The sequence below is a fragment of the Lithobates pipiens genome, unplaced genomic scaffold (assembly GCF_037356315.1).
Source record: "Lithobates pipiens isolate NorthernLeopardFrog02 unplaced genomic scaffold, aLitPip1_a1.2 Scaffold_22, whole genome shotgun sequence".
Lineage (NCBI taxonomy): Eukaryota > Metazoa > Chordata > Amphibia > Anura > Ranidae > Lithobates > Lithobates pipiens.
Window position 1 is genome coordinate 78,091,798 of NW_027507784.1, and position 22,611 is coordinate 78,114,408.

The 22,611-nt window shown below is 44.0% G+C and overlaps 1 protein-coding gene across 2 annotated transcripts in view; it reads right to left on the bottom strand.

Annotated features, from left to right (window-relative positions):
* The window catches only part of THSD7B (thrombospondin type 1 domain containing 7B), an 820,891-nt gene that overhangs the window by 142,852 nt on the left and 655,428 nt on the right, over nucleotides 1-22,611 (bottom strand). For both annotated transcript variants that reach the window (XM_077447767.1, XM_077447766.1), the window contains exon 19: nucleotides 13,334-13,475. In XM_077447767.1, coding sequence (XP_077303893.1) covers nucleotides 13,334-13,475 — 142 coding nt within the window. The remainder of the gene's footprint in view (nucleotides 1-13,333; nucleotides 13,476-22,611) is intronic.

The window sequence follows — 22,611 nt, forward strand, 5'->3', positions numbered from 1 at the left end:
AAAATGGCAATATTGTATTCGTTTGCAGTGATAGTAAAAAAAAGAAAATCCAAATATATAACCAATTAACACCTACGCTCCTTGCTGTGGTAAAACCGCTAACATGCAAAATGTGATCCTGAAATCCTTATAAACGGTATTAGAGTAATTGTCGGCACGGCCTATGAAGTCCTAGAACAGGGAATTAACATACTACTTTGTGACAAGATACCTTCCCCTGCTGGGTTATAATATTTGCTGTACTCCAGGCAGATATAAAACAGTATTTTGCCCAGTTCAGTAGTAAAAAAAAAAAAAAAAAGTAATTAAAGCAGTAATAAACTCAAAAACAACATATACAAAGAGCCCTTTACCATGTGATCAGCTGTGTCCAAACAGAGCTGATTACATGTATACAGACGTGCCGGTTATTGGCAGTCCTTTCCTCCCACGCTGTGTCTGTGGGAAGAAAAGGAGAGTCAGTAACTGGTAAGCCCATCAGCACATTATTTAAACTGATTATCAGTGGTAGCCCCATCAGAGTCCATCGGCACCGTCTATCAGTGCCGCCTTTCAGTGCACCCTTATCAGTGCTGCCTATCAGTGCCACCTTTCAGTGCACCCTTATCAGTGCCTACTCATCAGTTCCGCCTATCAGTGCCACCTTTAAGTGCACCCTTATCAGTGCACCCTCATCAGTGCTGCCTATCAGTGCACCATTATCAGTGCCTCCTCTTCAGTACCGCCTATCAGCACCACCTTTTAGTGCACCCTTATCAGTGCCTCCTCATCAGTGCTGCCTATCACTGCCACCTTTCAGTGCACCCTTATCAGTGCCTCCTCATTAGTGCACCCTTATCAGTGCCTCCTCATCAGTGCTGCCTATGAGTGCACCCTTATCAGTGCAACCCCATCAGTTTTGTAGTTATGAAATCAGTAATACAGTGGAACTTTGGATTACGAGCATAATCCGTTTCCGGAGAATGCTTGTAAACCAAAGCACTCGCATATCAGAGCGAGTTTTCCCATAGAAGTCAATGGAAACTAAGATAATTCATTCCGCATTGACTTCAATTACATGCAATACCGCATGTGGCCAGAGGTGGGGGCACCAGAGAGCCTTGGAAATACTCGAGGACAGCTCAGCTGAAAATGCTTGGAAACACTGAATATTTCTGAGTATTTCCGAGTCATTCCTAGTCATTCCGAACAGCTCCGAACCATTTTGAGTGTTCCTGGTGCACCCGCACCTCTGGCCAAATGCGGTACTGCACTGCCATTAACTTGAATTCTGCGAGACAACACTTGCAAACCGAGTTTGAATTAAAAAAAAAAAAAGTTGCTCGTCTTTCAAAACGCTTATTAACTGCGTTACTCGTAAGCCAAGGTTCCACTGTAAACCCAAAAACAAAAATTTAATATACAGTATATTTCAGTCATGTAATGATGGCTGCATTCATTATCTTTGTTTATACTTTTTTCCTTTTTATTTTCACCTAATGACGCGGCCAGTAACACACCTCCTGTCTAAGGGTGGCTCCACTCTGGATGAAGGAGAAACAGAGTCACCCTTGGATAGCAGCATTGTCAGTCTGATGAAAGGGTAATGTAATGCCCCATACACACAATCGTATTTGCCACATTTATAAAAAAATTCCTTTGGGTACAGTGTTGCATGGCCGCACAATTGTCAAAGTGCAACAGCACTAAATGCTGAAAATTAGCCTGAGCAGGAAGGGGGTGAAAGTGCCCTGTAGTTAATCACGTAAACCTGAACTCCAGCTAACACTTTTGTAAGCAGTTACAGCAACATTTTACCTTTTGGGATAAAGGTGTTATATAAATGAATAAAAGCAGATCATTGTAAGTACCGCTGTCAGTGCTGATTGGTTTGTTTTAACCCTCTAACTGCCATTTTAGCTGGACTGCTTGGTCTGCTAAAGGAAGTTGAAAAATAACAGACTTGCTGGGCATAATACCAGGTGTAAAATAAACGAATAAAAGCCTAAAAAATTGTTAAGTTGTAATATGCTAAATTTTTGTGTTTGGGTTTAAAGCAGAACTTAACCCTCCTATCCTTTTTTCAGCCAAGGAAACTGCCATATTAGCCTCTGTTTGATCAGCAACTGCCATGGTGCTGCACATGTGATCACTTTTTATCACAGTTTTTTTTTTTCATTTTTTGATAAGCACACTAAAAAATGTTTTCTTAGTTTCTGTTATAAGATTTTGTAAATAACTTATTTTTCTTCTTCACTAATGTGCATGGGTGAGACTGCACTGATGTGCATGGATGAGGCTGCACTGATGTGCATTGATGAGGGTTCACTGATGGGCATGGATGAGGCTGCACTGATGGGCATGGATGAGGCTGCACTGATGGGCATTGATGAGGCTGCACTGATGGGCAATGAGGAAGATGCACTGAGGAGGCAGCACTTATGAGCACTGATAAGCTAAGCTACACTGATAAGCTGCAGTGATAGGGCTGCACTGATAGTCAGGGCACTGATGATCAGTGCCCTGTTTATTAGTGTAAATAATGTACTCACTGTGTCCTATCACACTTGCCGGTTATCAGAGCTCCTTTCCTAACACAAAAACAGCGTGTGAGGAAAGAATCGCAGATAACAGGACAGTCTTTTTTCATGTGACCACCTATGATTGGACACAGCTGATCAAATGGTAAAAGGCCACTGTTACATAGTTACATAGTAGGTGAGGTCGAAAAAAGTCCATCAAATCCAACCTATGTGTGTGATTATATGTCAGTATTACATTGTATATCCCTGTATGTTGCAGTCTTTTAGGTGCTTATCTAATAGTTTCTTGAAACTATCAATGCCCCCCCGCTGAGACCACCGCCTGTGGAAGGGAATTCCACATCCTTGTCGCTCTTACAGTAAAGAACCCTCTACGTAGTTAAAGGTTAAACCTCCTTTCTTCTAATTTTAATGAGTGGCCACGAGTCTTGTTAAACTCCCTTCCCCGTAAAAGTTTTATCCCCATTGTGGGGTCACCAGTTCGGTATTTGTATATTGAAATCATATCCCCTCTCAAGCGTCTCTTCTACAGAGAGAATAAGTTCAATGCTCACAACCTTTCCTCATAACTAATATCCTCCAGACCCTTTATTAGCTTTATTGCCCTTCTTTGTACTCGCTCCATTTCCAGTACATCCTTCCTGAGGACTGGTGCCCAGAACTGGACAGCATACTCCAGGTGCGGCCAGACCAGAGTCTTGTAGAGCGGGAGAATTATCGTTTTATCTCTGGGGTTGATCCCCTTTTTAATGCCAATATTCTGTTTGCGCTGTTAGCAGCAGCTTGGCATTGCATGTCATTGCTGAGCCTATCATCTACTAGGACCCCCAGGTCCTTCTCCATACTAGATTCCCCCAGAGGTTCTCCCTCCAGTGTATAGATTGCATTTTTATTTTTGCCACCCAAATGCATTATTTTACATTTTTTTCTACATTAAACCTCATTTGCCATGTAGTTGCCCCCCCCCCCCCCCATTAATTTGTTCACATCCTGCAGGGAAATTATTGCCCTGCTTAGCTTAGTATCGTCCGCAAATACAGAGATTGAACTGTTTACCCCCTTCACCCCTGTTGGTCCTTTACCGTAATTAGCTGTGTCCAAAGGACGTGCACATGGGGGGGGACATCCATGAACGTCTTCCCAGAACTGGAGAGCCATGCTGTACCCGTCTTTCGGCTATAGCGTGGGCAGAAAGTGGTTAGGCTACCTTTTTTTTTTTCTGTTACACATATCTGTAAATGAATATGGATGGTGTGTTTTGTGCATTGAATTCAGTTTCTGATTATTTTTTTCGGGTATGTGAATTGGTGGAGGTGTGACCACAGATGTGCAGATTGCACCTTTTGTCCCATAATCCTGGCACTAAAGTGTCCTTCTATGTAATGTCAGAAACTTGGCAGTCATGCTCCAGGAAAGTCAGGGTGTCCGCGGACAGACGGCTCCCAGGAATACTCAGACAACCTGTGCCTCAACAGCTGTTACTGAACTACATGTTCCAGTGTGTACTGCATGCCAGAGATATTTCTAATTCTCATCATCACAGCGGAGGGTAATGGATGGGAGAGTACCCGTAATTAAACAATTACCTCAATTTCGACGAAATTAATTACATTTTATCGTTTTATAATTAAATTATAGCAATTTGCATTTTAATTAAACGTCTGTGTTACATTGTAAGATGCAAAAAAAAAAATCATTGCAAACATTGAATATTGAAACTGCTTCCTACTATGAGAGTAATAAGCTGTCATTATAAAGGTGTCAGGCGGGTAGAATGCTACCTCTTACAAAATGCTATATTAGATTTCAAGATTAAAGGACCAGTAAACCTAAAATACAAATTAAACACCCCATACACACGGTTATAAAATTCCGACGGAAAAAATCCGATCGGATTACGTTGTTGGAAAATCCGATCGTGTCTGGGCTCTATCGGACTTTTTCTGTCGGAATTTCCATTGGAAAAAGTTTGAGAGCAGTATCTAAGCCCTTGTACACACGGTCGGACGTTCCAACAACAAAATCCGTGGGATTTTTTCCGACGGATTTTGTCCAAAACTTGTGTTGCATACACACGGTCGGACAAAGTTGACGGAAAATCCGATAGTTCCGAACGTGATGACGTTCGTTTGTTGCGACAGGACTACGTTGCGGATAGTAGCCAATAGCTTTGGTCTCGTAATTTGATCTGAGCATGCGTGGCACTTTGTCCAAACTAAATTTTCTAGAAACGACCAGGCAAAGTCCGATCGGATCAAGTTTGTTGGAAAATTTTAGATCCAGCTCTCAAACTTTGTTGGTCGGACATTCCGACGGAAAAAGTCAGATGGAGCCCACACATGGTCGGATTATCCGACAACACGGTCCGATCGGACATTTTCCGTCGGAATTTTCGACCGTGTGTACAAGGACTTAAACTTTCCGACAACAAAATACAATCAGACTTTTTCCGATCGTGTGCACAGAAGTCCGACGCACAAAGTGCCACGCATGCTCAGAAAATTTTTGGAAACGAAAGATATTGGCTACTGGCCTCTACGTAGTCCCGTCGTACATGTATAACATCACCTCGTTCCGAACGATCGGATTTGTGCGACCGTGTGTATGCAAGACAAGTTTCGGCCAAAATCCGTCTGAAAAAATCCAACGTATAAAAAATAATAATGCAGCATGGTATGCTAGGATGTCAGAGGAGCTGGCAGCGTCCATTTACAAGTTTTAATTTTGCTAATAGCGGCGGGGGGGGGGGGGGCGTAGTTCAGGGGTGTGCCTTGCACAGTATGCAAAATGTAGGGGCGTGCTATGTATAGAGTTCAGTTCCAGTGATGCCTTATGCACAGACTGCAGAGTTCAGGGGTGTGCTATATACAGAATTCAGGGGTGTGCTATATACAGAATGCAGAGTTCAGAGGTGTGCTATATACAGGATGCAGGGTTCAGGGGTGTGCTATATACAGAATGCAGAGTTCAGAGGTGTGCTATATACAGGATGCAGGGTTCAGGGGTGTGCTATATACAGAATGCAGGGTTCAGGGGTGTGCTATATACAGAATTCAGGGTTCAGGGGTGTGCTATATACAGAATGCAGAGTTCAAGGATGTGCTATATACAGAATGCAGGGTTCAGGGGTGTGCTATATACAGAATACAGGGTTCAGGGGTGTGCTATATACAGAATGCAGGGTTCAGGGGTGTGCTATATACAGAATGCAGGGTTCAGGGGTGTGCTATATACAGAATGCAGAGTTCAGAGGTGTGCTATATACAGAATGCAGAGTTCAGGGGTGTGCTATATACAGAATGCAGGGTTCAGGGGTGTGCTATATACAGAATGCAGGGTTCAGGGGTGTGCTATATACAGAATGCAGAGTTCAGAGGTGTGCTATATACAGAATGCAGAGTTCAGGGGTGTGCTATATACAGAATGCAGGGTTCAGAGGTGTGCTATATACAGAATGCAGGGTTCAGGGGTGTGCTATATATAGAATGCAGAGTTCAGAGGTGTGCTATATACAGAATGCAGGGTTCAGGGGTGTGCTATATATAGAATGCAGAGTTCAGGGGTGTGCTGTGTATAGAGTACAGGGAGGTCGTTTGCACTCTCACATTCTGGAGAGCTGTCTCTGCTGTGAGTTACATCTGGAAGCCACTGAAAGCAAAGCTGTCTATTGTAAACACAAAAGGCTTCTGTGTTTACAAGTGACAGCGGGGATCGGGAGAACCAGAGGTGGTGGAATGGAGTTCCGCCATGTTTTGGCTGCAAAACTGGGTGGGGGCCAAATGACAAGGCCTCGGCAGGCCGGTTTCGCCCCGTAGGCCTTGTGTTTGACATATGTGCTGTAGTGCAATCAAGAATGCAGTGTGCACCGAATAATGCAGGATTACAATAATCAAGTTTCACAGTCAACGTTTTTAATGATGTTGAAGATTATTAATGTGTCATAGACAATACGTAATGATGCATGTATTATGTATATTTATGGGTATTAAAAGATGTGAAATTAATAATTCTTCTCAAGCTGCATCATTAAACTGGTTAATGACTATACTGATAATAAAAATGATACCGGTTATTTTATAGGTTGAATATATAAAGCATATTGATACGGACTGTTAAGCGTCACGCCACTGACTACGTAAGGTACTTTGGATAAAAAAAATAACGTTCAAAGCCTTTTATTTTTCTAACTTGTTCAGATAAAAACCTTAAACATTTGTGCTTAAAGATTTTTAAAGTATATCTAAAGCCAACATTACTTTTTTAATGTTAATATTAGATGAAGTAGGGGTGCGTTAAAACCCCCACCAGATTTCCTTGCTGTCTGTGTTCCACTGGGGAGAATTGCCTTCACTTCCTGTCGTGTAGATACAACAGGAAGTAAGCAGGAATCTCTTTAAATTAACCACTTCAGCTCTGGTAGATTTACCCCCCCCTTTCATGACCAGGACATTTTTATACAATACGATACTGGGTCACTGACAATTGCATTGTCGCGCGACGCTGCACTCATAGTCCTTTTTTCCCACAAATATAGCTTTCTTTTGATGCCATTTGACCACCTCTGCGTTTGTTTGTTTTTTGCGCTATAAACCAAAAAATACAAAAATTGAGAAGAAGAAAAACTAATATTTTTTACTTTCTGCTATAAAACATATCCAATAAAAAAATGTAAAAAAATCGAATTTCTTCATAAATTTAGGCCAATATGTTTTCTGCTGTGTGTTTGGTAAAAAAAAAAAAATCCCAATAAGCGTATATTGATTGGTTTGGGCAAAACTTAAAGTGTCTATAAATTATGGGATATATTTATGAAATTTTTAATTATTTATTTTTTACTAGTTATGGCAGCAATCAGCAACTTAAAGGGGGGGGCCGCAATATTGTGATGGACAAATTGGACACTAACTGACACATTTGACACTTTTCTGGGAACCAGAGACATCAATACAGTGATCAGTAGTAAAAATATGCACTGTCACTGTACTAATGACTGGCTGGGAAGGGGTTAACATCAGGGGGCGATCAAAGGGTTAACTGTGTGCCTAGCATGCGCTTATGTACAGTGGGGGAGGTGCTTTCACTAGGGGAAGGCATGGATCCATGTCCCTGCTTTGCACAGACACAGGATCTATGCCTTTCTTACTAACAGGCAATCTGCCAGTGTACCGAACGATCGACGGGTGCCAGTGAACATCAAGTCCTTGGCACCCGCTGATCAGCTCCCGCTGTGCATAATCACAGGGGAGTGAGCTGCTGCCAGCCGGTGTGTGCATTCATGCCCGCTACCCGGAAGTGCAGGATCGTGTACATATATGTGATCCGGTGAACAGCGCCGCCCTGTAGCAGGAAAACTGCTATAGGGCAGTGGACAAGTGGTTAAGAGGAAATCCCCTATTAGACAGCCACTGGAACATGTGTTCCCATTGGAAGATTTTCCCACTACATCTGTCCTAATGACAGTCTTGGACTCAGTTCTCCAGTCCTGGTCTACAGAATACCTCCCTGTGACAAGAAATGAGGAGAGAGGTTGTGTTCTTTACTCTTGCTTGGGAGAACTCAGGCAGAACTGGCAACACTACATGGGATTTCAAGGAGCTTACTGGATTTCTGGAAGATTAACAGGTATTTTTCTGCATGCCACAAATAATCCCTGTAATTATTAATATTATTATTATAATTATACAGGATTTAAAGCGGAGGTCCACCCTAAAGTGGACCTTCCGCTCATTGGAATCCTCCCCCCCTCCGGCGCCACAATTGGCACCTTTCAGGGGGGAGGGGGGTGCAGGTACCTGTACAGTACAGGTATCTGCACCCACTTCCTGGATAGCTCTCTGCGGAAAGGGGCGTAGATTACGCCCCTTTCCGAAAGTCCCCCACTGCCTGCTGGAAAACACACAGATCCCAGAGGCAGCGGGTCCATCCTCATTGCGCAGCGCGACTCGCGCATGCGCAGTAGGGAACCGGGAAATGAAGCCGAAAGGCTCCACTTCCTGATTCCCATACCCAAGATGGAGGCGGCAGCACCCGAGAGACGATCGAGAGATCGGCTTCGGGTGCCGACATCGCGGGCGCACTGGACAGGTAAGTGTCACTATTTTAAAAGTCAGCAGCTGCAGTAATTGTAGCTGCTGGCTTTTAAAAAAAAAAAACGCGCACTCCCGGCGGACTCCCGCTTTAAATAGCGCCAACAGTTTACGCAGGGCTTTACAATATAAAAGGGAGACAATACAGTTATAATACAATAAAATACAAGAGAATTAAGAGGGTCCTGCCAGAAGAGCTTACAATCTATTAGGGTAGGGCAGGTGGTACAAAAGGTTGTAACTGTGGGGAATGAGCTGATGGAAGTGGAAGAAGATTAGTTGGAGGCGTGATAGGCTTTCCTGAGGAGATGAGTTTTCAGGGATCGCCTGAAGGTAGCAAGAGTAGAGGGATAGCCGGATGTACTGAGTTGCGGAGGATGGGAGAGACTCTAGAGAAATCCTGGAGATGAGCATGGGAGGAGGAGACAAGAGAGTTTAAAAGTAGGAGGTCTTGAGAAGAGCGGAGAGGACAATTTGGGTGATATTTGGAGACAAGATTGGTGATGTAGTTTGGGGCAGAGTTGTGAATGGCTTTGTATGTTGTGGTTAGTATTTAGAATTTATGCCGCGTACACACGACCGGACTTTTCGAGGGACTAGGTCCGACGGTCTTTCCGACGGACTTTCGGCGGAGTTCCGACAGACTTTCCGAATGAATGTACTTGGCCACACACAATCACACAAAAGTCAGACGGATTTGAACGTGATGACGTACGACCGGACTAGAATAAGGAAGTTCATAGCCAGTAGCCAATAGCTGCCCTAGCGTTGGTTTTTGTCCGTCGGACCAGCATACACACGAACGGATTTCTCGGTCCGGCGGAAAAATTTAAAACATGTTCTATTTCTAAAGTCCGCCAGATTTTTGGCAAGCAAAGGTCCAATGGAGCCCACACACGATCGAATTGTCCGACGGACTTGTTCCGTCGGACCTTTGCTGTCAAAAATCCGGTCGTGTGTACGCGGCATTAATTTGCTGGGTGATTGGAAGCCAGTGTGGGGATTGGAGGAGAGGGTTGGCAGACAATGAATAGTTGGTAAGGTGGATAAGCCTGGCCGCAACATTCATGATGGACTGAGGAGGGGATAGCCTGTGGAGAGGTAGGCCAATGAGAAGGGAGTTGCAATAATCAGCTTGGTGGTTTCATTTGTTAAAAAGGGGTGAATTTTAGATGTTAGATGTTACGGAGGTGAATTCTACAAACTTTTGACAACAATTGATATTGGGTCTGAAATGATTAGTCAGAGTCTAGGATTACACCTAATACCCTGGAGTGAGGTGAGGGTGACTGATGGTTGCATTGTTGATTTTGATGGAAAAGTCAGGGAGGGGGACACGGGCATGGAGGATATTAATAGGTCAGTTTTAGAGAGATTTTGTTTAACCACTTTTAAGACCGGGCCTCTTTTTTAAATGTGTTGTTTACAAGTTAAAAACAGTTTTTTTTTGCTAGAAAATTACTTAGAACCCCCAAACATTATACATTTTTTTCTTCTAACATCCGAGACAATAAAATGACGGTTGTTGCAATACTTTCTGTCGCACTGTATTTGCGCAGTGGTCTTGCACTTTAAAAAAAAAAAAATACAGTTTTTTGTTTTAAAAAATAAGACAACAGTAAAGTTAGCCCAATTTTTTTTATATTGTGAAAAATAATGTTACGCCGAGTAAATTGATACCCAATGTGTCACACTTCAAAGTTGCGCCCGCTCGTGGAATGGCGACAAACTTTTACCCTTAAAAATCTCCATAGGCGATATTTTAAAAATTCTACCGGTTGCATATTTCGCGTTACAGAGGAGGTCTAGGGCTAGAATGATTGCTCTCACTCTATCAATCATGGCAATGCCTCACATGTGTGGTTTGAACATCGTTTTCATATGCGGCCGCTACTCGCGTATGCATTCGCTTCTGCATGCGTGCTCAGCTATTCTTATTACAAGGAATGTAAACATCACTTGTAATAGAAAAAAGCATGACAGGACCTCTTAAATATGAGATCTGAGGTCAAAAAGACCCCTGATCTCATATTTACACTAAAATGCAAAAAAAAAAAAAAAAATGTGCCTTTAAGAGGTATGGGTGGAAGTGACTTTTTGACGTCGATTCTTCCCTGCTATGGTATGGAGACGGGTGGGGGCCATCTTCCCCTCACTCGTCTCCATACCTAGCAAGGAGACAGACGTGATTGCCTCCACCGGTGCCAACGGCACCGGTAAGTGGCAGAGGGCCCTGGATCGCGGCGGGAGGGGGGGGGGGGCCTCTCCCACCACCGATAAAAGTGATATTACACTCATGTGCAATTGTACAGAGTGTTGTAAACAGTGGTGTGAATATGCTCTTCTATCTATGACATCAATGTATCATGCAGTTTTATAAAAGGCTTTTATGTATTGATGTTTATTATAATTTGTACTAAACTATATATTCTTCTACATTTTGTCTGCACACACAATTTTTTGAGCCATTGCCTTAAACAGTCCTGCTAGAGGGTTTCTTTGCGTCTTTTAGAGTCCATTCACACAGGGGCAACATGACTTCCAGCGCGACTTTGGGAGGCAACTTGGACACGACTATGAATCACAGCGTGACCGGGGCATGCTGGGACTGGGACGTCATAAGGGGAGGGGTCACCGGGTGACATCACTCGGTGACCATGCCCCATGCCTATAGAAGTCGTTGCACACCTCGCACACGGCATTACAGCGGGAGAGAGAGTCGTTTCAACATTGGAAGAAGAGAAGAGGGATCAAGACGACGGAGAAGACCCGGCCACCACTAGCAAAAGAGCGGCAAAAGAGCAGAAGATAGCGGAGGAGCCCGGCAGAAGAACCGGAGAGCGGGAGAAGTATCCAAGAACTGGAGAAGAGGCCGGAGAGCAGGAGAAGAACCAGACACCGGGAGAAGAGGCCAGAGAGAGCGGAGAAGACGGAAGAGACCCGCAAAGTCGGAAGAAGTCCCCCGAAGCTGCCTAATAAATTACTTTAAAAACCTGTGTAGTGTGTTTTTTTTATTGACACTTTTTTCCCCTCAGGTGAGTAGGTAGGGGTACGATGTACCCCATACTCATTCACATAGGGTGGGGGGACGGGATCTGGGAGACCCCTTATTAAAGGGGGCTCCCGGATTCCGATAAGGTTGTCGGGAAGAGGCCCTTGACCTAATCAACTCGTCCCCACCCCCTTTCCTGACTGACCGGGCTGCATGCTCGGGTAGTGGTCTGGTATGGATTTTGGGGGGACCCCACATGATTTTTTCGGCATAGGGGTTCCCCTTAAAATCCATACCAGACCTAAGGGCCTGGTTTGCCCCTGGAGGGGAACCCATGCTGGTTTTAATTATTAGAGAGGCGACTTTTCCTGTAAAGTTGCTTCAATATAGATGGAGATCTGACTTGGGGGGGGACTTGAATTGTATGGGTACAAGTCACCTAGAAGTCGAATTGAAGTAGTACAGGAACCTTTACTGAAGTCGAAGCGACTGGAGTAGTGTGCATTAAAACGGAATCCATTCACTTACATAGATTTTTTCATGTAGCGCGACTTGAGGCGATTAGGGGCAACTTGGAGCAACTTGAAGTCGGATCCAAAGTTGCCCCTGTGTGAATGGACTCTTAGCCCTTGTACACACGGTCGGACATTCTGACAACCAAATCCGTTGGATTTTGTCCGACGGATTTTGTCCGACGGATTTTGTCCGAAACTGTTGCATACACACGGTCGGACAAAGTTGTCGGAAAATCCGATTGTACATAATCTGATGACGTTATTTCGTTACAACGGGACTACGTTCAGGCTAGTAGCCAATAGCTTTGGTCTAGGAATTTGATCTGAGCATGCGTGGCACTTTGTCCGTCGGAGTAGGCTACACATGATCGGAGTATGTCCGATCGGAGCATGTTGTTGGAAAATTTTATAGACAAGTTGGAAAACTTGGTCCGTCGGATATTCCGACGGAAACAGTCCGATGGAGACCACACACAGTCGGATTGTCCAACAATACGGTCCGATCGGACACATTCCGTCGGAATCTCCGACCATGTGTACAAGGGCTTAGGTACGTGGGCAATTCCTCCATCTCCCCACTAGAATTTAACTATCTCTGTATTTCTTTTTTTTTCTTTTCATTATTTTTAGTCATATAATAATGATGATACAAATCATCATCATCATCATCATAAATTGTTAGTTTTACTGTGTTTTTTTTTTTTTTTTTAATTGAATCACAATGAAACTTTCTCAGGCTTTTCTTTCACCTTGGAAACTCAGTCGCCAATGAATCCACACCATCGCAGAGGAAACATACAAACTCCATGCAGACGCCTTCCCTAGAGGGGATCTATTTTAGAACTCCAGTGCTACAAGGCTAATGAGCTAAACACCCAGCCACTGCGCTCCCCTAAAATGCTGACTTGCCACCTTTGCACAGCACAAAGATTGTATTACCGATGTGCTAAGGAGATCTGCATACGTATGCATAAGTTCTGTACTGCTGACAGCTCAGATCGTTATATATTTCATTTCATGTCATAAATCCTGCCCCGATTCCAAGTCAGTAACAGAACTTTTTTTTTTCTTTCTGATCTATCAAAAGGAGAATAAAATGGATGAATATTTAATGGGTACATTAAAGAGTGAACCATGATGGCGGGTACATGGAGTCTCCAGAGGAAATCATTAGGCTGTCTTAGAGCAGATTAGAATGACCGGGAGGTGCGGACGTACCTGTGACATTATAGTGGTAGTGGAAGCAGTTGGTGTTCAGGACGCACGGCTCTGTCTGAGAAGCCTCGGGACACGTCTTCCCATTCGTGGGAATCCTCAGAGGAAATCTTGTCCTTGACCGCACCGAAGAAGAGTCACACGACTGAGGGAAAGAAGAGACATTAGAAGACTTAATACCTCGACTAACACATTCAATGTTCACAGTACCCAGCAATGTGGACTGAAATACGGGCAGCATAGGTTTCATTTAAAGGGCCATGGTCTTTTTGCAGTTGCACCTTTGTTATTTGTTAAAGCAGAACCCTAGCCTAAGATAACATGATAAAAACTGAACAGCCCATCAATGGATAAAATAGCGAAGCCAGCTTTTGCTGCAATAGTCAGCGTCAAGTTAGAGCTTTCCTCCATGGTTACTTTATTTCATTGTTTTTTAACATTGTTCAACCTACTTCCTCTGAGCCCAGGTCACCCTGGATCTGCCCTAGCTTGCAATTTCATAGCAACAGGAGAAGCTTCAACCTTCAGCCCTGCTGTACAATTTCTAGAATTCATTTTTTTAATTGCTTTAGTCTGGTACTATTATAGTCTTGAACTGGCTCCTTGAAATCAGCAGGACTTTTGTATGACTACCAACATTATTTACAGTTCTTTATACTTATTCTGCCAAGAATACTTAAATCTGACAAATTGAATATAATAGTTCTACTAAAAAATCTCTGTAGCTTATAAATATTGCTATTCCCAATGTCACTAGCAGGTGGCTCTGCAGAGGAAATGTCAAGAGTGGAATATAACAGTTCTCCAAACTGTGGCCCTTTGCTTGCCTTTATCTGGCCCTTTAGGCACTATTCCTCCCACTGATATGAGGCACTATTTCAACTACCACCATCAACGATGAGGCACCATTCCTTGCACTGACTCCAACAGTGGGGCATTATTCCTCCCACTGACACCAATGATGTGACACTATTCCTTCTAGTGACACCAATGATGAGGTATTATTCCCCCCATCGACACCAATGATGGGGCACCATTCCTTGCACTGACACCAATGATGGGGCATTATTCATCCAAATGACTGCAATGATGTGGCACCACTCCTTCTACTGACACCGAGGATGGGGTACGATTCCTTCTACTAATAGCAATGATGGGGCACTATTCCTCCCATTGACAGCAATGATGGAGCACTATTCCTGCCTTTGACAGCAACCATGGAGCATTAATCCTACTATTGACACCAATGATGGAGCACTTTTCCTTCCACTGACACTAATGATGGGTCAATGATCCTCCCACTAATATTAATGAGGGGGACAGTTCTCCCTCATACTGACAACAGGTACTATGTATTTGTTTTTACTATCACTGACCACCAAGCCTGAGCCCATTTTTTACTCCCATTGACACTGAGACATTTTCTACTCCCACAGACACCAAGGATGGGGTACTATTCCTTCCATGGACACCATTGATGGAGCACTATTCCTCTCATTGACACCAAGGATGGGGCACTATTTCTTCCACTGATACCAATGATGGGGCACCATACTTACCAGTGACATCAACCATGGGGCATTAATCTTTCCATTGACACCAATGATGGAGCACTATTCCTTCCACTGACACCAATGATGGGTCATTGATCCTCTCACTAATATCAATTCCCCCTCCTACTGACCATGGGCACTATGTCATTTTTTTACTCTCACTGACCACCAAGCCTGAACCGATACTTTGCTCCCTTTGTTGCCGAGACATTTTCTAATCACACTGGCCATCGGCTGGCCCCCCTAAAGCACTATTGTTTGGATATCAGTGATGGGGTACTATTCCGTCCACTGACACCAATGATGGAGCTCTCTTGCTTCCACTGATACCAATGATGGGACACTATTCCTTCCACTGACACAAAGATGGAGCACTATTACTACTATTGACATCAACCACGGGGCATTAATCCTGCCATTGACACCAATGAGGGAGCACTATTCCTACCACTGACACCAATGATGGGTCACTGATCCCCCCACCAATATCAATAATGGGGGGGGGGGTGCAATTTGCCCTCCTACTGATCACAGGCACTATGTCATTTTTTTATTCTCACTGACCACCAATCCTGAGCCCATTTTTTACTCACATTGATGCCGAGACATTTTCTACTCAGACTGGCCACGGTCCAGTCTCCCTAAAGTCTGAAGGACAGTAAACTGTCCTTTATTTTTAAAAAGTTTTGAGACCCCTGTCCTAAAAACAATTTTTTAGCTTATACATTTTGCAAATCCCAATGTCACCAGTGGGTAATGGGTGAAATGTGTATATGTTTTCACTTAAACCCAGGAGCTCTGGTAGGAGGACCATTGGGATATATTGGGAGGTCACAGGTAGAGTATTCCAGTTTTCTGGAAATTTTCTTAGACCAAGGGCCAAAGGCGAAATTACATTATAATAATTGTAACCCCTGATCATACAGTAATTGAAAATGGATATAATTTCACTAAAGATGACAACATCCATCTAAAATGGCTTATTATCAGCAATGCAGGCGTCTCCACTTGCTAACTTTCCAAATGCTATTATCTAATTGATGAGATTACCAATACAAACTGGCACTTGCCAATATTTCAATGTCTCTTTCATTGTCTGCTCTCCAGTAATTTAATTTAAATTCTGAATTCCTTCACTCAGTTAATATCAAAAGCCCAGCTCTGTCTCCTCAATAAATGTCCTACTGATGAACACACAATCAAAACTTATATGTTACAATAAACAGACATGTAATTACTGGTAGAGTGTCATTAAAGTAGAACCCCAACAAATTATTTTCTCTATGGATTCCCTTCCTTTCCCCAAATCCATATACAAGAAAATATTCTTCATTTTTACTTAGCCTATTCATGCTTTAGCCCGCTTTCTTCTGAAGCCCAGCACTGGCAGTCCTCAGAGCAGTCATTCTGCCCAGTTGCTGTGAACCCATCCTGTTGTTTACAAGCCCTCTAGGGGACGCTCATATAGTCCAGTGTGCATCATGCCGCGTACACACAATCAAACTATCCGGTGCCCGTGTGTGGGCTCCGGTGGACTTTTTCTCCCCAAAAGTCCGGCGGACTTAGAAAGTAGTTTTGACTCAAAAATTGTCCGCCGGACTACGAGTCCGGCGGACAATCCGGCCGTGTGTGTGTGCTAGTCCGCCGGACTTTTGAAATGAACGGACTTTCCCGCACACGGAGGAAAGTGCGTTCATTTTCAATGTGGCTCCAGGTAGCCGGGACTAGCGAAGGAAGTCAATGTCACTGCCTTTGGTGGCGACATTGACACGTCGCTGGCCCCGCCACCTGGTATGAACTTAAAGGGGAAGCCCTATGCCAAAAAAACGGCGTGGGGTCCCCCTCAAGGTCCATGTAAGACCCTTATCCGAGCACGCCCTTTCTTCTTCGTCGCCACCCAGGGGTCTTCTTCTGACTTCGGGGGTATTGTCCCCCTCTTCGGTTGTTCCCCATGATGTCCCCATCCATTATGTTGTCACATTATGATGTCACAGTCCCAGAGGATGCCCGGCTAGAACCGAACCGAAGAGGGGGACAAGACCCCCGAAGTCAGAAGAAGACCCCCCGGGTGACGACGAAGAAGAAAGCCAGGCTCCAGGCTAGTAAAAGAGCTAGCAGGAGATAGCGGAGGAGTCCGGCGAGAAGACCCCCCCAAGACCAAAGAAGACCCCCAGAGCTGTGCAATAAATTATTTTTAACCCTTGTGTGTTGTGTTTTATTTACATTTTTTTCACAGGTGAATGGGTAGGGGTACATTGTACCCCATACTCATTCACATAGGGTGGGGGACCGGTATCTGGGGCCCCCTTATTAAAGGGGGCTCCCGGATTCCAATAAGCCTCCTGCCCGCAGACCCCGACAACCAACGGCCAGGGTTGTTGGGAAGAGGCCCTTGTCCTCATCAACATGGGGACAAGGTGCTTTGGGGTGGGGGGGCCACGCGGCCCCCCCTTCTCCAAAGCACCCCCCCATGTTGAGGGCATGCGGCCTGGTACGGCTCAGGAGGGGGGTGCGCTCGCTCGTCCCCACCCCCTTTACTGACCGGCTGGGCTGCATGCTCAGATAAGGGTCTTACATGGACCTTGGGGGGGACCCCCATGTAGTTTTTTCGGCGTAGGGCTTCCCCTTTAAGTCCATACCGCGTGACGGGGCCAGCGATGTGTCAATCTTGCCGCCGAAGGCGACGACATTGACTTCCTTCGCTAGTCCCAGCTACCTGGAGCCGCGTTCAAAATGAACGGACTTTCCTCTGTGTGTGAGCAAGTCCCTTCATTTCAAAAGTACAGCGGACTCCCGCCATAGTCCGGGGGACCAAGTCCGCCGGAAAAGTCCGGTCGTGTGTGGGCCAGTCATGTGTGGGTTTGTCTGCCAGACTAAGTCCGCCGATTACTCTGATCGTGTGTAAGTGGCATTAATGTCACTGGGACTAAAAAAAAGGTGTGTAATGAAAATGGTAAGTTTTTTTAAATTGAATTACCACGTTGATAAGCGGAGAGGGAGCAACCAGGGAAGGCAAAATATAAGCAGATTAAACGTCAGAAAAATGGAATCAAAAGTGAAAATACAGTACCGTATAATCAGATCTGTCAAATGTAATAAGGAATTTGATTGTTGCCTATTTCAACCCATAGGGGAAATATGTCCTTATTAAAATGGTAGAAAACTCCGCTTTTTGTCTGGTACCACCTACAGGTACAGTGGATATCTCCTAAATGTGCACCGTTTAAGAGATATTGCAGTGTGTAGCGGCCTGTGACATCACTATTGCACTGTGCTCTCAATGGACATCACTCTCAAGTCAGGAGTGACGTCATTGTGGCTCGGCCATTTAAATGCCCACGAACCCGGAAGGAATACCTGGTGAAGATATAACCCCCATTCAGCGGTGACAGCGTGCCACTGCCGGGATCCATTTTATAGGTAAGTTTGAGATAAAACATCGTTATGACATGAGTCTGAAGGGGGACTATCTTTTTTCCAGTAACTTTACTACTGCTTTAACAATAGCCCCAATAAACTTCTTTAACTGGATCAAACTATTATAATTTTTGTCACAAAAGTGTTCTTATTCTTAAAGGTTGTTTAGCACGCTAAAGGTTACTTAGAAATGCAGCTAAAAAGGACAGTAAAACCTGACATTACTACATAAATTTCACTTTGTCCTTTCATATAAAATTATGACCAAGAAGGTGGTGACGCATAATCACATAGAGGTAGCGTGCACTTTTCAGCTTTTTAGAAAACACAGGCTTTGAACTTAATAGTTTAGATTTTCCATTCTATAGCCAACGGTCATTCCAGGGATTGAAGCATAATACAAAGATCCATTTGAAGAAGAAAAAGAAATGCTGCAAGCCATTATAAAGCCTATATCAACTAATCAAATACATACAGTATCTCACAAAAGTGAGTACACCCCTCACATTATTGTAAATATTTTATTATATCTTTTCATGTGACAACACTGAAGAAATTACACTTTGCTATAATGTAAAGTAGTGAGTATACAGCTTATAAATTTGCTGTCCCCTCAAAATAACTAAACACACAGCCATTAATATCTAAACTGCTGGCAACAAAAGTGAGTACACCCCTAAGTGAAAATGTCCAAATTGGGCCCAAAGTGTCAATATTTTGTGTGGCCACCATTATTTTCCAGCACTGCCTTAACCCTCTTGGGCATGGAGTTCACCAGAACATCACAGGTTACCACTGGAGTCCTCTTCCCCTCCTCCATGATGACATCACGGAGCTGGTGGATGTTAGAGACCTTGCGCTCCTCCCCCTTCCATTTGAGGATGCCCCACAGATGCTCAATAGAGTTTAGGTCTGGAGACATGCTTGGCCTGTCCATCAATTTTACCCTCAGCTTCTTTACCAAGGCAGTGGTTGTCTTGGAGGTGTGTTTGGGGTCGTTATCATGTTGGAATACTGCCCTGTGGTCCAGTCTCCGAAGGGAGGGGATCATGCTATGCTTCAGTATGTCACAGTACATGTTGGCATTCATGGTTCATGGTCAATGACCTGTAGCTCCCCAGTGCTGGCAGCACTCATGCAGCCCCAGACCATGGCACTCCCACCACCATGCTTGACTGTAGGCAATATCTTTGTACTCCTCACCTGGTTGCCACGACACACACTTGACACCATCTGAACCAAATACGTTTATCTTGGTCTTATCAGACCACAGAACATGGTTCCAGTAATCCATGTCCTTAGTCTGCTTGTCTTCAGCAAACTGTTTGCGGGCTTTCTTGTGCATCATCTTTAGGAGAGACTTTCTTCTGGGACGACATCTATGCCGACCAATTTGATGCAGTGTGCGGCGTATGGTATGTGCACTAACAGGCTGACCCCCCACCCCTTCAACCTCTGCAGCAATGCTGGCAGGACTCATTTCCCAAAGACAACCTCTGGATATGACGCTGAGCATGTGCACTCAACTTCTTTGGTCGACCATGGAGAGGCCTGTTCTGAGTGGAACCTGTCCTGTTAAACCGCTGCATGGTCTTGGCCACCGTGCTGCAGCTCAGTTTCAGGGTCTTTGCAATCTTCTTATAGCCTAGGCCATCTTTATGTAGAGCAACAATTGTTTAATTTATTAAACAAATCATTATTTTTGGACATACTGTACGATAAGTCTTCCTTCTTTTTATATATACAACATGGCCCAATACTAAGAATAGCTGGCTCGAGGCTCACATTGAGATCTGGTGTGGAGATTGAGGCATCTATGGTTGAACATATGATCTACTTCCACACAGTGCCGATGTACAGCTGAACCTGGGAGGTTGAAGGAAGCTCTGCAATTCACGCTGTTCACGATTTCTTATAATCTAGAGATCATGGAGATTTGGTAAGAGGCCTATTTTCTTTTCTATTTTTGAGCACTGGTGGAACACAGAAGCACTTTATTGGATGTCATTATTAAGAAAAACTGGGAGCAGTGCACCTTTACTCATCTGTTTTTCTTTTTTTGAAAAATAATTTGGACACATTTTTTTTTTTATTATTCATTTTTGGACATTTATGTTGATATATCACATTGGGGTCTTTGAGATTATATTGCCCAGTAGATTTTGAGTAATGAACAATATGGACACTAAGTTACACATTTTATGTGGATGACACATGTTTGTTTTATTTTTTGTCACTGTTACCAATTTGCTAGTTTGAGCAAGATAATTCACCACGTTGATTTGACTATCACTGTGGTCACTATTGATAGAGTTTGATATTTTTTAACTGACAGCACACTTTTATTTTATTTGAATGTAGCAAGTTGATCGATCAACTTGGATACAACCAGCCTACCATATTCGCAAGCAGCTGCTTCTCCGCCGGGAAAAGGCAATTGCTCAGCAGGAGGGATTCCCCTGTCAACACTGCCTGTTTATGGGCTGCCTAAGTGGTGTCAGCCCTGCCCATTATCTTTTGCTAATCTACTGAAACCCTCCACTCTTATGCCGCGTACACACGACCGGAGTTTTCGAGGGACTAGGTCCGACGGACTTTCGGCGGAGTTCCGACGGACTTTCCGAATGAACGGACTTGGCCACACACAATCACACCAAAGTCCAACGGATTCAACCGTGATGACGTACGACCGGACAAGAATAAGGAAGTTCATAGCCAGTAGCCTATAGCTGCCCTAGCGTCGGTTTTTATCCGTCGGACCAGCATACACACGAACGGATTTCTCGGTCCGGCTGAGTTCCGGTGGGAAAATTTAAAACATGTTCTATTTCTAAAGTCTTCAAAGATTTTTGGCAAGCAAAGGTCCCATGGAGCCCACACAAGATCGAATTGTCCGACGGACTCGTTCCGTCGGACCTTTGCTGTCAAAAAGTCTGGTCGTGTGTACGCAGCATAAGATTTCTACTACAAAAGGAAGGGCTAGTCATTCTTAAGTCCAAGATAAGAACTAGAAGGGCTAAGTAGGCGCGGATATCCCAGGTATTGTACAAAGAATATGGGACAGCTCTGAATTTCCACCAGGGTCAACAGGTTTTGTTACACTTATATAAAAAGTAATAACAAAATGCTTCTACTTGTATATCTAATGGCGCGTACACACGACCGGACTTTTTCGAGGGACTAGGTCCGATGGTCTTTCCGGCGGACTTTCGGCGGAGTTCTGACTGACTTTCCGAATGAACGGATTTGGCCACACACGATCACACCAAAGTCCGACGGATTCTAACGTGATGACGTACGACCGGACTAGAATAAGGAAGTTCATAGCCAGTAGCCAATAGCTGCCCTAGCGTCGGTTTTTGTCTGTCGTACTAGCATACACACGAACGGATTTCTCGGTCCGGCGGAGTTCCGGTGGAAAAATTTAAAACATGTTCTATTTCTAAAGTCCGCTGGATTTATGGCAAGCAAAGGTCCAATGGAGCCCAAACACAGTCGAATTGTCCGATGGACTCGCTCCGTCGGACCTTTGCTGTCAAAAAGTCTGGTCGTGTGTACACGGCATAACAGATCAAATTGAAGCAAATAAAAGATGTTCATAATGAGGGTATATACCATTTATATGTAATGTGATTAAATTTTTTTTAGATCAACCTGCCTCCATTTGGTTTGCCGCCTTGGGCCCTATTTCACAAATGTGAGCCTAGCCATAGACCTCGCCTGCTTGGCGTCGGCCTTGTCATAGATTTAGTAGCTGCAGAATTTTGTTCAATATAGGATGGGTGTGATGAAATTTCATTACATGCTAATGGAAGAATCCTACTGCATTAATTTGCCAGTGCTGGGTCTAAGTTTAGAAAATCCATTAAGAAGAATGGCAAGTTGGATGGGCTAATTGGTCTATCAGCCTGTCTGGATAGTGCCGTACATATAATATGTCAGCGGTTTCTTCTCTTTTTTTCTCTATACACAGTGAATAGGACTACGTCTCCATTTCACCCCCAGGTGGTTTAAGCACAATTATGAAGCTAATGATTAAAAGCCCCGCTGGACTTTTTAGCATGCTCCCTGCTGAGCCATCCAGTAAATGGCACAGGGATTTATACTATAAATTAAATAAAACATGTCACAGCGCTGTAGCGCAGATTAAAAATAACTGTAACGCAAGAGGCTTAATTAGAAAATGTTGGACTCAACTTTAAAAATTTGAAGCATCTCTCATTTCAAACTCCAGGTTTAAAACCCACAAAAGAAACCAAATTAAAGGCCAATTCCAATTTTCCTTTTAAAAAAATGTAATAAATGCACTAA